This window comes from Rhinoderma darwinii, chromosome 11, assembly GCF_050947455.1.
Source record: "Rhinoderma darwinii isolate aRhiDar2 chromosome 11, aRhiDar2.hap1, whole genome shotgun sequence".
In the NCBI taxonomy this organism is placed as follows: Eukaryota; Metazoa; Chordata; class Amphibia; order Anura; family Rhinodermatidae; genus Rhinoderma; species Rhinoderma darwinii.
This window is the reverse complement of record NC_134697.1, coordinates 1,670,751-1,684,461: the sequence shown is the minus strand read 5'-3', so window position 1 is coordinate 1,684,461 and position 13,711 is coordinate 1,670,751. Positions and strand designations below refer to the sequence as shown.

The window sequence follows — 13,711 nt, the reverse complement described above, 5'->3', positions numbered from 1 at the left end:
CTAAATAAATACAGACCAGACCCCTAAACATATACAGACCCCAGACCAGACCTCTAAACTAATACACACCAGACCCCTAAACATACACAGACCCCAGGCTAAAACCCCTAAATAAATAGAACCCAGACCAGACCCCTAAATAAATACAGACCCCAGACCAGACCCCTAAATAAATAGACCCCAGACCAGACCCCTAAATAAATACAGACCCCAGACCAGACCCCTAAATAAATACAGACCCCCAGACCAGACCCCTAAATAAATAGACCCCAGATCAGACCCCTAAATAAATACAGACCCCAGACCAGACCCCTAAATAAATAGACCCCAGACCAGACCCCTAAATAAATACAGACCCCAGACCAGACCCCCTAAATAAATAGACCCCAGACTAGACCCTTATATAAATACAAACCCCAAACCAGTAATATGGAGAGGTGAGTAATAGAATGATGCGGCCCCCGGGCGATTTGCTGGACGAGATTGGGGCTCACAGGCATATAGCCGCTGAGCCAATGACTGTTGCGGGGAAGGGGTTAAGTGAGGGTTAGTAGCTCCCTCCCCCTCCTCGGTACTTGGGCGGTGGGTGAGTCAGAGTTAGGTAGGGGGCGTTAGGGGAGGAGAAGGGCTGGGTGTAGGGTAATGGGGAAAGGTATATAGGGGCTGCCTGTCTGGTGTGCGGCCTCTTTTCCCGGATTTTTCCCTCCCTCCCTTATGTATGGTTCTCTTAATGGTATGATCTGGTTGGTGGGTGGCGGAATGTGTATATTTTTTAAAAAACAAAAAAAACAAAGAGGCCTCAAACTTTACGGTTATATGGAAGGTGTTGTTTATAAAAAAAAAACAAACAAACATGGAAAAAGAGGAAAGAGCATGTGGTACTTTGTTCTGTGTGTAGGAAAAGAGTGTTTAAGACTAAAAATAAAAAAAGAGGTATTCCACAAGGTGGTAAAGATTGTTTGTTCTGCGCACAATGGTGTCTTGTTGGGTTATTTTGGATTATGGTGGTTTTATGTCACAGCGGGCGGTAGTAGAAGGGGATTTATCTACATGTCCTTGGGTTAGGCCGGCATACAGGTTGTTTATTGACCTCTGTTAAGGTAATTTAGTGTTTATATATTTTGTAAATATGTTATTTACATTCTAATGGTATTAATAAAGCTGTGGCCGACCCCCGGGTCAACCCCCTGGTCAACCCCGCTTTAAAAGAGAATTACGTGTCGGTTGTTATATTATTTTAGGTTAAGGGGGAGAGACTCATGGGTTAGATGTTGCTATATGCATACAGTCAGGGGTGGTCTTAAGACTCGGCATGAGGTGTATAATATTTTGTCACATTTTGCAGTTAAAGAAAAATCCTCTGGTGAAGAGAGTGGAGACTGCGGAGGATTCTGTGTCCATCTACATAGAAAAGGTGAGAAAGCTACAAGGACGCCAGAGCAATGGACCCTGTGGTCCCTCTTAAAGGGAAATTCCAACTTGTCACCTCATTAACCCTCTAAATATATGTTGAGAGTGGGATTACATTCCCCTCTGTATATACAGTGTGTGTGTGTGTGTGTGTGTGTGTGTGTATCTATACAGTGTGTGTGTGTATCTATACAGTGTGTGTGTGTGAGTGTATATACAGTGTGTGTATACTGTGAGTTTGTGTGTGTTTATATACAATGTGTGTGTGTGTATATATATACAACGTGTATATATACAGTGTGTGTGTGTGTGTGTGTGTGTGTGTGTATATATACAGTGTGAGTGTGTGTGTATATACAGTGTGTGTGTATATATATATATAGTGTGTGTATATGTGTGTGTGTGTGTGTGTGTGTGTGTATACAGTGTGTGTGTGTGTGTGTGTGTGTGTATACAGTGTGTGAATGTGTGTATACTGTGAGTGTGTGAGTATATACAGTGTGTGTATGAGTGTGTATATATACAGTGTGTGTGTATACTGTGTGGGTGTATATACAGTGTGTGTGTATATGTGTGGGTGTGTGTATATGTGTGGGTGTGTGTGTATGTGTATATACAGTGTGTGTGTATACAGTGTGTGTGTGTATACAGTGTGTACGTGTGTGTATACTGTAAGTGTGTGTGTACATACAGTGTGTGTAAATATGTGTGTGTGTATATACAGTGTGTGTGTACACTGTGAGTGTGTGTGTGTATACAGTGTGTGTGTATACAGTGTGTACGTGTGTGTATACTGTGAGTGTGTTTGTATATACAGTGTGTGTGTATATACAGTGTGTGTATATATGTGTGTGTATATACAGTGTGTGTGTGTACACTGTGAGTGTGTGTGTGTGTGTGTGTGTGTGTGTGTGTGCGTGTGTGTGTGTGTGTGTGTGTGTGTGTGTGTGTGTGTGTGTGTATATATACAGTGTGCATATGTGTGTATATTGTGTGTGTGTGATCTGGTTACAATGGCGCCTGACAAGTTAGAGGGATATATTAGGGGTGGAATATATTGGGGGGGAATATTCTGCAGTTAGTGACTGGTCAGTTCCTGAAGTTGTTGCTAAAAGCAGGAAAAATGGAGAAGTGTAAAGATCTGAGCGACTGTGACAAGGACCAAATTGTGATGTGTAGACGACGGGGTCAGAACATCTCCAGAACGGCCCGTCTTTTGTGGCGTTCTCTGTCTTATGGGGCGTTCCCTGTCTTGTGGGGGGTTTCCTGTCTTGTGGGGCGTTCCCTGTCTTGTGGGGCGTTTCCTGTCTCGTGGTAAGTTCCCTGGCTTGTGGGGCGTTCCCGGTCTTGTGGGGGGATCCCCGTCCTGTGGGGGGTTCCCTGTCTTGTGGGGCGTTCGTTCCCTGTATGGTGGGGTGTTCTCTGTTTTTAATGGACTAAAAGTGCTCCAAGTAAGGACGACCGGTGACAGGGTCATGGACGCACAAGGCTCATTGATGTTTGGGGGAGGGGAGGCTAGCCCGTCTGGTCTGATACAACAGAATATCTAGTGTACCCCAAATTACTGATAAAGTTACTGATGCTATGATAAAAAGGTGTCAGAACACGCAGAGCATAGCAGCTCTCTGTATATGGGGCCGCGAAACCACAGACCAGTTGGAGCGCCCATAATGACCACCGCCCACCGCCGATAGCACCTACAATGGTCACGTGATCATCAGAACTGGAGCAATGGGAGAAGACGTCTGGTCTGATGTATTATGGGAAGACGACGAGCCGGCGGGGGCAGGGGGATGATATGGACAATGTTCTGCTGTAAACCTTGTGTCCTGACATTCATGTGGATGTGACACGTACCCCCGACCTAAACATTGCTGCAGACCCCCCTTCATGGCAGCATATTCCCCAATGGCAGTGCCCCTGTCAGCAGGATGATGTCTTCACCACGATGCAGGATGACGCCCCCGCTGCACTGCACGATAATGTATCCTGTCAGCAAGATAATGCCCCCGCCACAGGTTAATGCCCCCGCCACCCTGCAGGATAATGCCCCCTGTCAGCAGGATAATGCCCCTGCCACAGGATAATGCCCCGCCACCCTGCAGGATAATGCCCTTGCCAAGCTGCAAGATAATACCCCCGCCACGCTGCAGGATAATGCCCACACCACATAGCAGGATAATGCCCCCGCCACACTGCAGGATAATGCCCCCTGTCAGCAGGATAATGGCCCCGCCACAGGATAATGGCCCCGCCACGCTGCAAGATAATATCCCCGCCACGCTGAAAGATAATATCCCCGCCATGCTGCAGGATAATGCCCCCACCATGCTGCAGGATAATTCCCCCGTCACACTGAAGGATAATGCCCCCGCCACGCTGCAGGATAATGCCCCCGCCACGTTGCAGGATAATGCCCCCATCACACTGCAGACATTGTCCAGGAATGATGAGGAACATGATGAAGACTTCAAGATGTCTCCAAATTACCAGGATCTCAATCCTACCGATTATCTGTGGGATGTGTTGAAAAAACATCCGATCCCTGGAGGCCGCACCTCACAACTTACAGGATCCGCTGCCGACGTCTTGTGCCAGAGACTACAAGAACCCTCAGACGTGTTGTGGACTCTATGACGACAGGTCACAGCTGTACGGGGGCACGAGGGCAACTACACAATATTAGGCCGGTGGTTGTAATGTCATGGCTGAACGGTGTACATCTTGAGGAGTCAATTTCTGCCATCTTAATGTATACAAGGGGATCCCTCTGACATCATAAATGGGTCCACTGGGCTATAATTACAGGGGTTTCACCAGAATGGTCCTGCCATACTGCGTGTCCTTTGGGTACACTAGGTAAATAGTGACGTATAGAATACTGCACTGGCATAATGACATAGGGGGAATAGTTATTACCTATAGGTGACAGCAGGTAACAGACACACATCTCATATAGTCATAACCATAGAAGTACAAGTCTTCATATGTGATCCTATACAGTAATATATAATCATTTCTCTCCGGTCTTCTCAGGTCACTTCTAAGCCGCAGACCCTGGAGCTTCAGGCAGAGAAGACAGTCCCAGTGACCGACCTGAAACCTTCCATCATTAAAATCTTTGATTACTACATGCCAGGTAACATAGACCAGCAGAAGCATACATAGAATAAAGAGGGCCCCATATCTAGCATCTTAATGGGGCCGCACTCTTTATCTGGTGGACACCACATGTAATCTATGTGAAGCGTGAAGGACCCATTGCTCTCCCCGTCTCTTCTAGGAGAAAAAGGCAGCGTGACCCCTGATCTTTTCCTTTATTCACTGACATTGCTTAAAGGGGTATTCCAATCTCACAATGTAGAGAATGGGGGTCCCCCAACCCCGTACTGCCCAGTGATCCAGCCGCTGTATCCAGGCAGTGAAAAAGCGGAAGGGGCTGCTCACATGAGCGTCTCTCTCTCTCTTTTGTGTTCCATAGGAGTTACGGAATTAGACGAGCAAGCACTGCTCGGCTGTTTCTGTAACTCCCATAGAACACAATGAAGAGAGATGCGCACATGCGTTACCACGTTTCCACTTATTCACCACATGGAACCGGCAGCCCCCGGCCCCCTTACCAGCCGAGTGACCCCAATCCTTGATATAGGCACGGGTCCCAGAGGATCAGTATTTAAATGTATATCCTGTGGATATGCCATATACTGTCATATGCAGTGAGCGCCCCCTAGTGGTGACAGAATTTTATCATTTAACTCCACTTCTCATGGCCCTTGTAGACCGGTAATCATTGATACGCAACGACCGCACTGTATCTTATCCACCGGTTATGAACTACCAGATTTACACAGTTCACTTCAAACATGTCCTAGGTCCTACTCGAGGATGATGTCCAGGATGACGGCCACAGACACTTACCATGGTCATAGACAATCTACACGACGTTTATGATAATTGTGGCTTTGAAGATGGGACTTCTGTGTAGAAATGACCTCTTACTATGTTTACTGAGTCCAATGACTGGAATCATTATTTTTTTATCGTCTTTGCCTTGTGCCCATGCTAATAGCTCACAATAATTTTATTAATGTAATTGAAGAATACACAACAGTGGAGAATAATATATGAAGGTTTGGATAGGTCAGGGATTGAGGACTAGTTCCACGCTGGCCCCATTCTTTGCAGAGTCCTGCAGTGCATCATGGTGACTGGAACCATCACCCAGTAACTGTGGTCAAAGCTCTGCATTGGTTTGTCCATATGGAAGTGATGATGATGATGATGGTGGTAGTAGTAATCTGACATCACCATGAGAATACAGTCCATAGTTGTCCGAATCCCCTTTATCAGACAAGTTATGGTCCAGACATCATGGTGCCTTCTGCTGCTTTTTTGACAATTTAGGTTTGTACAGCTCTGATTGACTCTCTTATATTATTGCAGAGGAAGGAAACATCATCAGCTACTTGATCAACTGTTAAGGAGGTGAGAGTGTGGCCATCGTCATGGTCCTCCGGGCTTGGCATGCTGTATGACCACCCACTGCCTATCATTCCTGTCCTTCATTTTTAAGACCTGTCCATTCTGCTCTTTGTCTTTACTGTCATCCATTCTCAGAACATTTCCTTCTGTTTCACTGTCCTACAGTCTGTTCCCTATCATATGTCCAACCATCTCTCTGCCCTCAGTGTCCTCTAACATCATCACCCATCCATCCACCTCCCCATTATTATTGTCCTCCAGTTAGGAAACGCATCCATAGTTTTCCCGTTTGTCATTGTCTTCTGTCCTTCCAGTTTCTTGACATCACCCATCCATCTATCTCTATACTTCAGCTATCCTGAACTGTTACAACGCACTAGGCCCTTCTCCATCATTGCTCGTATTCATTCACATTCATTCCTAAGACGGCATGCATCTCTGAGTAGTCTTTGTTTCCAATGTCAATGTCTTCCATTGACCTACGTAGGTCTCCAAGATCACCGACCTTCTGCTTCTAACACAAGTCCAAGTCACAAGGAAATAGCACAAACTAATTCATGAATCAGTAAATCTTGAATCTGAAGAATAATTTGCCTCATCTCTACTTCTTAGTTTAATTTACAGAAACTTTTTCAAGATTACTTACTATTTCTTATAGACCCCAAAAGGGCTGGAATGTTGACCCCATTACCTTCTCTCATGCATTTTAGTACTAACTAGCTTTTATACCCGGCGTTGCTCAAGAGGTTGACTTACGGTATAGATAGAGTAGAGTAAAAGCTCACTATGTAAATACCTCTCAGTATGAATTTAATTGCTACCTCTGAATATGAATTTAATTGCTAGAGTGTAAATAAAGTTATTGGAAGCATAAAATAATTGAAATGAAGCAATATATTCATTACAGATTTATATAGTGTTGATTTAGGACTGCACGTTTCTATTCCAACGCTTTCTTGTAAACAATGTTTTTTGTCTTTTGATCCGGTGCCAAGATGTAGAGATTCTTTCCAGTGCCAACTCTGGAGCAAGCAAAGGAGGCAAACTTTGTTCAATGTCCAATCAAAAATAGCTACTCCCTGATTTTAAACCAATGAAAAATCGGGCTTCAAACAAACAAACTTTCGACAAATATATATATAAGATATCTATATAGTTCCCTAAGTCCCAGGGATGCATAAAATAGTTTCCTCTCAATACCAACTTTAAAAGGGTGTAAACAATTCCTTATTGTTAGAAGTCTCCCTGAAAACAAGTTCATTTCAGTTGGACTCCTGATTATCTGTAATCTGTGGGAGAATCAGGAAGCAAGTGTTCACCTCCCCTGCAGCGCCCCCACAGAAGACTTTGTGCATTACACTGATATCCTAATTATTTCAATGGGCATTATTTTAAGCTTATGGTGGCTATAAACATTTGATGTATGTTGGCGGAACTCGCTGATTTCTGCAAGACCGGCACACCATCTAATGTGTATGGCGGCGTGTAAGGAGAATTTTCCAGTCTTATCAATAAAAGTGAAATTAAAATATTCAAGGTTTCATCTGAATAAGTTCAAAAGCGTTTCTTTTATTCTTGCCGGCAAGGAGACAAAATGGCAATAGATCGGCAGTTTGTCTGCTCTTCAACACATAAGCCCTGGTTTATAAAGGCTTTAACCACAACCAGGTGACATTTTGCACATGACAGTGAGTATCTTACACAAAAAAACTAGTCTAATGCAGTTTTGCTTCATATAGCATATTTTGACACTATCCCAGTTTCAGTTTGAACTTCCTGAAATTCCATCTGTCTTTATTGAGAAATTCAACTGTCCCACACTTGAAAGCAAATCATATTTAACACTTTGTCAGCTAAAACATTTCCTGAGAAGCTGTGCATAGCTCAGTGTATATTTAATTTCATTGCATCAAATAAGCATACATTTCAAATAAAACTTTCCTAACATTCCCCCCTGTTGTAAATTTGTCAAGAAATGTTCTGTGAGACATCCAGCACAGGTTCTCCTTATCTGATAGCATGAAAGGTATAGTACCCAGATGTGGACTAGCTTTTGCGTAAGTGATACAGTTAGTTCTATTATTTTGGCTTGCGGTGTATCCTATCCAGCCTAACCATTCATTTTTATCACTGTAACCTGTTTCTAATGCCATTTTATCTTCATAAATGAAGTTTGCCAGATAAACTATAGAGGGTAGGTCTATCCTTGGGGCTAAAGAACTTTTAGTTGCATCCTTTTCTTAACCTCAATAAAAAACTGCCCTATAGGGTCAGTACCTGAAACAATCAGCTCATATATCATATAGTCCATTATCCTCTTTATTAGGGTTTTGGAGAGTCAAAAATAGCTGGTTACAGTTGGTGGAACTTGTACATGGAGAGGTAGGTTTCTTAATAATTATTAATTTCCATAATCATTAGGGGCTGTGGTCCATTTGGCCGAAGACCATGAAGAAAATCTCCTTGCCCCTAGGGCATTTACATAGATAGTACAAATGTTCTTATATGAATATGCTAGTATGTGAGCTATGTTTCTATCTGTGCATTGATCTCTAACCACAATGCAGAAATCTATTTCATATGTTGCAGTCTTACCTTCAGTGAAATTAAAATATTTAACCCTCCAAACGAAGTCTTTAGGGAATCATAACCCCAACCCTGTTTCCCAGGGATCCCATACCTTAGGTTGACACACTTTGGGCCCCCTTAGGATAGCTAGAATAACTAATAGCATTTTGCCCTGTCTCCTCCCGGGCTCTGAAGTTTGAGACCAGTCACTTCTAACAAATGACCACCCTTTGTAATCAGTCTTTTATAGCCTAGGAGGATGGTGGCAATTCCCTAACTACCTTACAGTGTGATAAGTGTATCCAAGAGGTACGTTCACCTATCTTTACGGCTGTAGGTGTGGTAAGCAGAACCTGATATGGTCCTTCCCAACGAGGATGATACCAGTGTTTTCTTTTTATAACTTTGATCAGGATCCATTTTCCTGGATTCACAGGTTCAGGTACACGGTCACCTGGAATACAATTAGAGATAGAAACTTCCTTGTTGGTTACCATTTTTGCCATATATTCAGCAAGTGTAAATTAACTCTTCATCCATCCTAGAAAATGGTTTTAACTGTGGTAATACAAATGGTCTACCATACATAATTTCAAAAGGTGTCAAACCTGATGCTATAGGAGCCGCATGCATATTTAGAACTACTAATGGTAAACAATATACCCAATTCTTCCCAGTCTCGTTGTTGCTGTATATTTTCTCAGGTATCCCAATCCTAGGTATTATCTCCTTTACCAATACTTTAGCGACTGTGATAGCATCTGGGCTTGCTGTGGGGAATACTTCCACCCATTTGGTAAATGCATCAATTATCACTAAGCAATATTTCTTCCCTTCACATTTGTTTAACTCAATGAAATCCATACAAATGTGTTAGAATGGATATTGTGGATTTGGGAACTGTCCTCTCTTTGGTCTTACATTCCCCTGTGGACTATGTTTGGCACATGTTAAAGAAGTTGAACAAATTTTTTTAGAGTAGTTAGTAAACCCATAAGCCGTGAAGAAACTAGATATATTCTCTACCATTCCCCTGTTGAGACATGGCTCGTCCCATGGCTCAATATTGCTGCATATCTGAAAAGATTGCCAGGTAAGATATATATTTCAGTGGCTATATATAATCTATTTTGTATTGTTGCTCCTTTTTCTTCCCACTTTCTCTAATTTATTAAGGAACAATACATATGTTATATACTCATTCTGTCCATCCCACCCCCCTCCCAGTCACAGGGGACTGTGAGCTTGAGTCATCATAAATGTTCTCATCGTATTTTTAGCTGTAACAGTTTGGGGTGAGCTATATCTGATAGGCATATCTAATAGGAACAAATGTTACAGCCTGTGGCTAGCCTTATCTGATAGGCATCTAAGAAAGACAAACTAAAATTTAAACAGTTGTTACAAAAATTACGAAAATTAATTGTTACAAAATGGATGACATAACATAAAAGCAAATCATCAACATATTGCAATAGACAAGTGGTGGAGTGTTTGGGGGACCACTTATTCAGGAAATATCAGGGAAATTTGCTGCACCCTGGGGAAGCAGCATCCAGGCATACTGTTTGCCTCTGTGTGTGTAAACAAAATATTGGTAACAATCTGGAGACACAAGGATAGAGAAAAAAATACATAATTATCAGTTTATTTTCTAATAAATTGGCAATATCCTTTTATGCAGACCATGCTTGTTGTAATATTCCACTTGAGGGGGAGAGAGAGAGTTCAGCAATTTACTTCCAACATTCTCACACACTGCTCTCCCTGCCTTTAACAACTTCACTTTTCTTGTAGAATTAGAAGCCTCAGCAAGCCAAAATGCGGATAAAAAATTAAGACTCTAAAACCTGACTTTACACAGATAACTTTAATTATTAAAACCTTAAAGATAAGGTACTTTAAAAACCAGTCTATTTACACAACCTTGTACTTCAGTTCAATGTTCTAGGACTTTTTCCCCACTAATTTTAAATATAATAACAATAATTTAAAGTTCAATTAATTCAGTTCTTAGTCTGGATTGAGAAAAACATTTCACATCAAACAGTACACAATTTAAATTGCCCCTCAGACTAGTCTGCGACACATATACACAAACACTGTATACATGGACACACACACTGTATACATGTCTACATCATACTTCTCGTCATAATCCACATTACTCATTGTAATGTGCCTAGCTGTATTACTCTTTATCATCACTAGTACAGTCACTCTTTTTGAAAGCTATTCTTTTATGCACATACTATTCCTATCAACATTTATTGACATACTCTTCTTTAGTTATTTTTCTATCTGTTCATGGTCTTTTAACCAGCCAGCATTTTGTTCTATGAAAGTTTTTCATTTTCAACTATATAAACAACCTCCTTTTGACATTCCTGATCATTTTAACATTCTGTCAGAACCTTCTACCTTGTTCCCTTTTCTGAGATTCTCCTTACTTTGTTCTTTAGAATCCGTCACTCCACCTCGTCTCTCTGTCTGACTGCCCTCAGTTTGACGGCAATTCAGCCGGAGGTCTTTAGATTTAGTGAGTTGATTGAACAACTCACCCTGTGAGGACGAGGGCCAGGAGATGTTGGATTCCGGTTCGAAGAACCAAGATGTTAGGAGAATTTTCCATTCTTATCAATAAAAGTTCAAGGATTCATCTGAATAAGTTCAAAAGCGTTTCTTTTATTCTTGCCGGCAAGGAGACAAAATGGCAATAGATCAGCAGTTTGTCTGCACTTCATCACATAGGGCCTGGTTTATATAGGCTTTAACCACAACCAGGTGACATTTTGCACATGACAGTGAGTATCCTACTCAAAAAAATAGTCTAATGCAGTTTTGCTTCATATAGCATATTTTGACATTTAAGACTGAAACTGGGATAAAGTTGAATTTCCTGAAATTACTTCTGTCTTTATTGAGAAATTCAACTGTCCCACACTTGAAAGCAAAGCATATTTAACACTTTGTCAGCTAAAACATTTTCTGAGAAGCCGTGCATAGCTCAGTGTATATTTAATTTCATTGCATCAAATAAGCATATATTTAAAATAAAACTTTCCTAACATGGTCTACCGATAGCAGATGTTGGGGGACAGAAGGGTCGGGCGTCTCGGGCTATACTCCTTCTTCCTATTAAAAACACATGCATGCTCGGCCAAGCGGAAAGTGCATGTGTACGGGGTAGTCGGGAAGAATAGCTGTTGGCCGAATGAGTGTTTGGCTATTAGCTATCTGAAATGTGTGGCCAGCTTTGGACATACTTGGTCCTCCAGTGTGAGAGATGCTTTTTGCAGCCACTCTCCACTTCACTTTATCTAATCATAATTTCCAAGTATTCCAAAACTAGTATCTTAAAGGTTAACTAAACTTTACAAAAACGTATAGTGACATGTCCAAAGCTTTGATCTGTGGGGGTCTGAGCACTGAGATCCCCACCAATCGCTAAAATAAAGCTGCAGAGGCACTCGGGTGAGCGCTGTGCCGCTTCGTTTCTGATTGGCTTTCTCGGAAAACCGAGCGAGCGGTGTACAGACTGATAGAATTTCATCAGAGCCCATTCACCATACCGAGCAGAGACTATCAGAAACAAAAAGGCACACCGCTCACCCGAGCACTTCTGCTGCTTTGTTTTAGCAATCGGTGGGGATTTTAGTGCTCGGACCCCACCAATCAAAATTTCGGACATAGCAATATGACATGTCAAACCGCTCCAATAAAAGCCAAGGAAAGCCAATCAGAAATGAATCAGCACACCGCTCACCCAAACGCTTCTGCCGCTTCATTTTAGCGATTGGTGGGGGTCTCAGTCCTCGGAACCCACCAATCAAAACTTCTGACATGTCACTATGACATGTCAAAAGTTTTTTAAAAGTTTAGTTGCACTTTAATTATCCCATGTACCTGGCTTGTTAACACATACAATTGATGAGAGTTTTTGTCTACTAATGGCAGGAAGTTGAAATGGCGCGTTTTGAAACATGTATGTCGACTTATTCATGTCGATGTCCTATATCTGACCTGTAGATAGATCAGTAAGTCAGCCCATCACCCTCGTCTGGACAACACTTTCTAATGACGTGTTTTGTTTTTTTCAGACATGTTTCCAGTAAGATGCGTCTCATTCCTGCAGAGATTTGTCACTCTGGCGTGTTCTGCGGAGATCGTCCTCTTGTATTTACTGCTCATGAATAAACCTTCTTTGCTTTATCCTGCTGTGTGCCTGTTCTTATTACGGCTTTCTCCAATGTCATTGAGGGATTTTAAATAATGGTAATGGTATTTTCACACTTGGCGGTTTAGCTGCGGATTTTCCACAACGTATCACAGGAGCAGCAAAGTGGATGAGACTTGAACAAATCTCATCCACACGTTGTGGAAAAATCCGCTGAGAAAACATTCAGAAATTGACCTGCTTTTTAATCCATGTCAGTTTATGCTGCGGAATCGTTACTCTTTTTCAGTGTTTTCTTTGCCATTGAATTCAATCAGGAGGTAAAAGAGCAGATGTGATTTTCGCGGTGGAAAAGCTGCGTTTCTGCTGCAAAATCACAAATCTTCCCCTTGTTCAAATTGAATAGAAATAAGTCTATACTTACCCCTCTGGCGTTGTCATAGCGACTGCTCCTTGTTCCCCCGGCCTCCTGTGATGTTTCATCCTATGTGATTGCTGTAGCCAATCCCAGGCTGTCATCGTCACATGGGCTGCAGCGTCATCACAGGAGACCGGGACTGCACGGAGAACAGAGGGACGCGTCCCTACGCCACTGCGGTAAGTCTTGTCTTTTTTTCAGATGTCTCTCCACAGTGGCGATTACGGACAAAAGTCTGCACCACAATTTGGTGCGGTCCTTTGGGCGGAATTTCCTGCGGGTTCGAGATCGCATACACTGCGCGCTGTTACGCAGCGTATCCAACCTGTGTGAACCAACCCTCAGACAAAGAATCACACTTCCTATGAATGGGGAGGGGGCGCAAGTTATTGATGGGGTAATGATGAGGTTAATATTTATATATTATATATGGTGCTCTAGGCTAATGATGGGTCCTTTCCATCCCATGATGCACTATTACGTCATGGAAGCTAAGTAGATCCTGTAAATTGACATACGGCTGTTTAACCCCTTAGATGCTGCGGCCAATGCTGACTGGGGTATCTAAGTGGTTTGCAGAGGAAGGGTGCGCCTTCTGTCAACCATCACTCCTCATGTCACGATCGCAGGGTGCCGATGGCAGCCACGGGCCTATC

General features: G+C 42.5%; 1 protein-coding gene across 1 annotated transcript in view; it reads left to right on the top strand.

Moving 5' to 3' along the window:
• LOC142663898 (alpha-2-macroglobulin-like protein 1) overlaps positions 1–12,671 on the top strand; it is a 140,545-nt gene extending 127,874 nt beyond the window's left edge. Inside the window, exons 21-24 of the mRNA XM_075842737.1 lie at positions 1,346–1,414; positions 4,447–4,549; positions 5,854–5,895; positions 12,561–12,671. Coding sequence (XP_075698852.1) covers positions 1,346–1,414; positions 4,447–4,549; positions 5,854–5,891 — 210 coding nt within the window. The 3' untranslated portion in view covers positions 5,892–5,895; positions 12,561–12,671. The remainder of the gene's footprint in view (positions 1–1,345; positions 1,415–4,446; positions 4,550–5,853; positions 5,896–12,560) is intronic.
• The last annotated feature ends 1,040 nt before the right edge of the window (positions 12,672–13,711 follow it).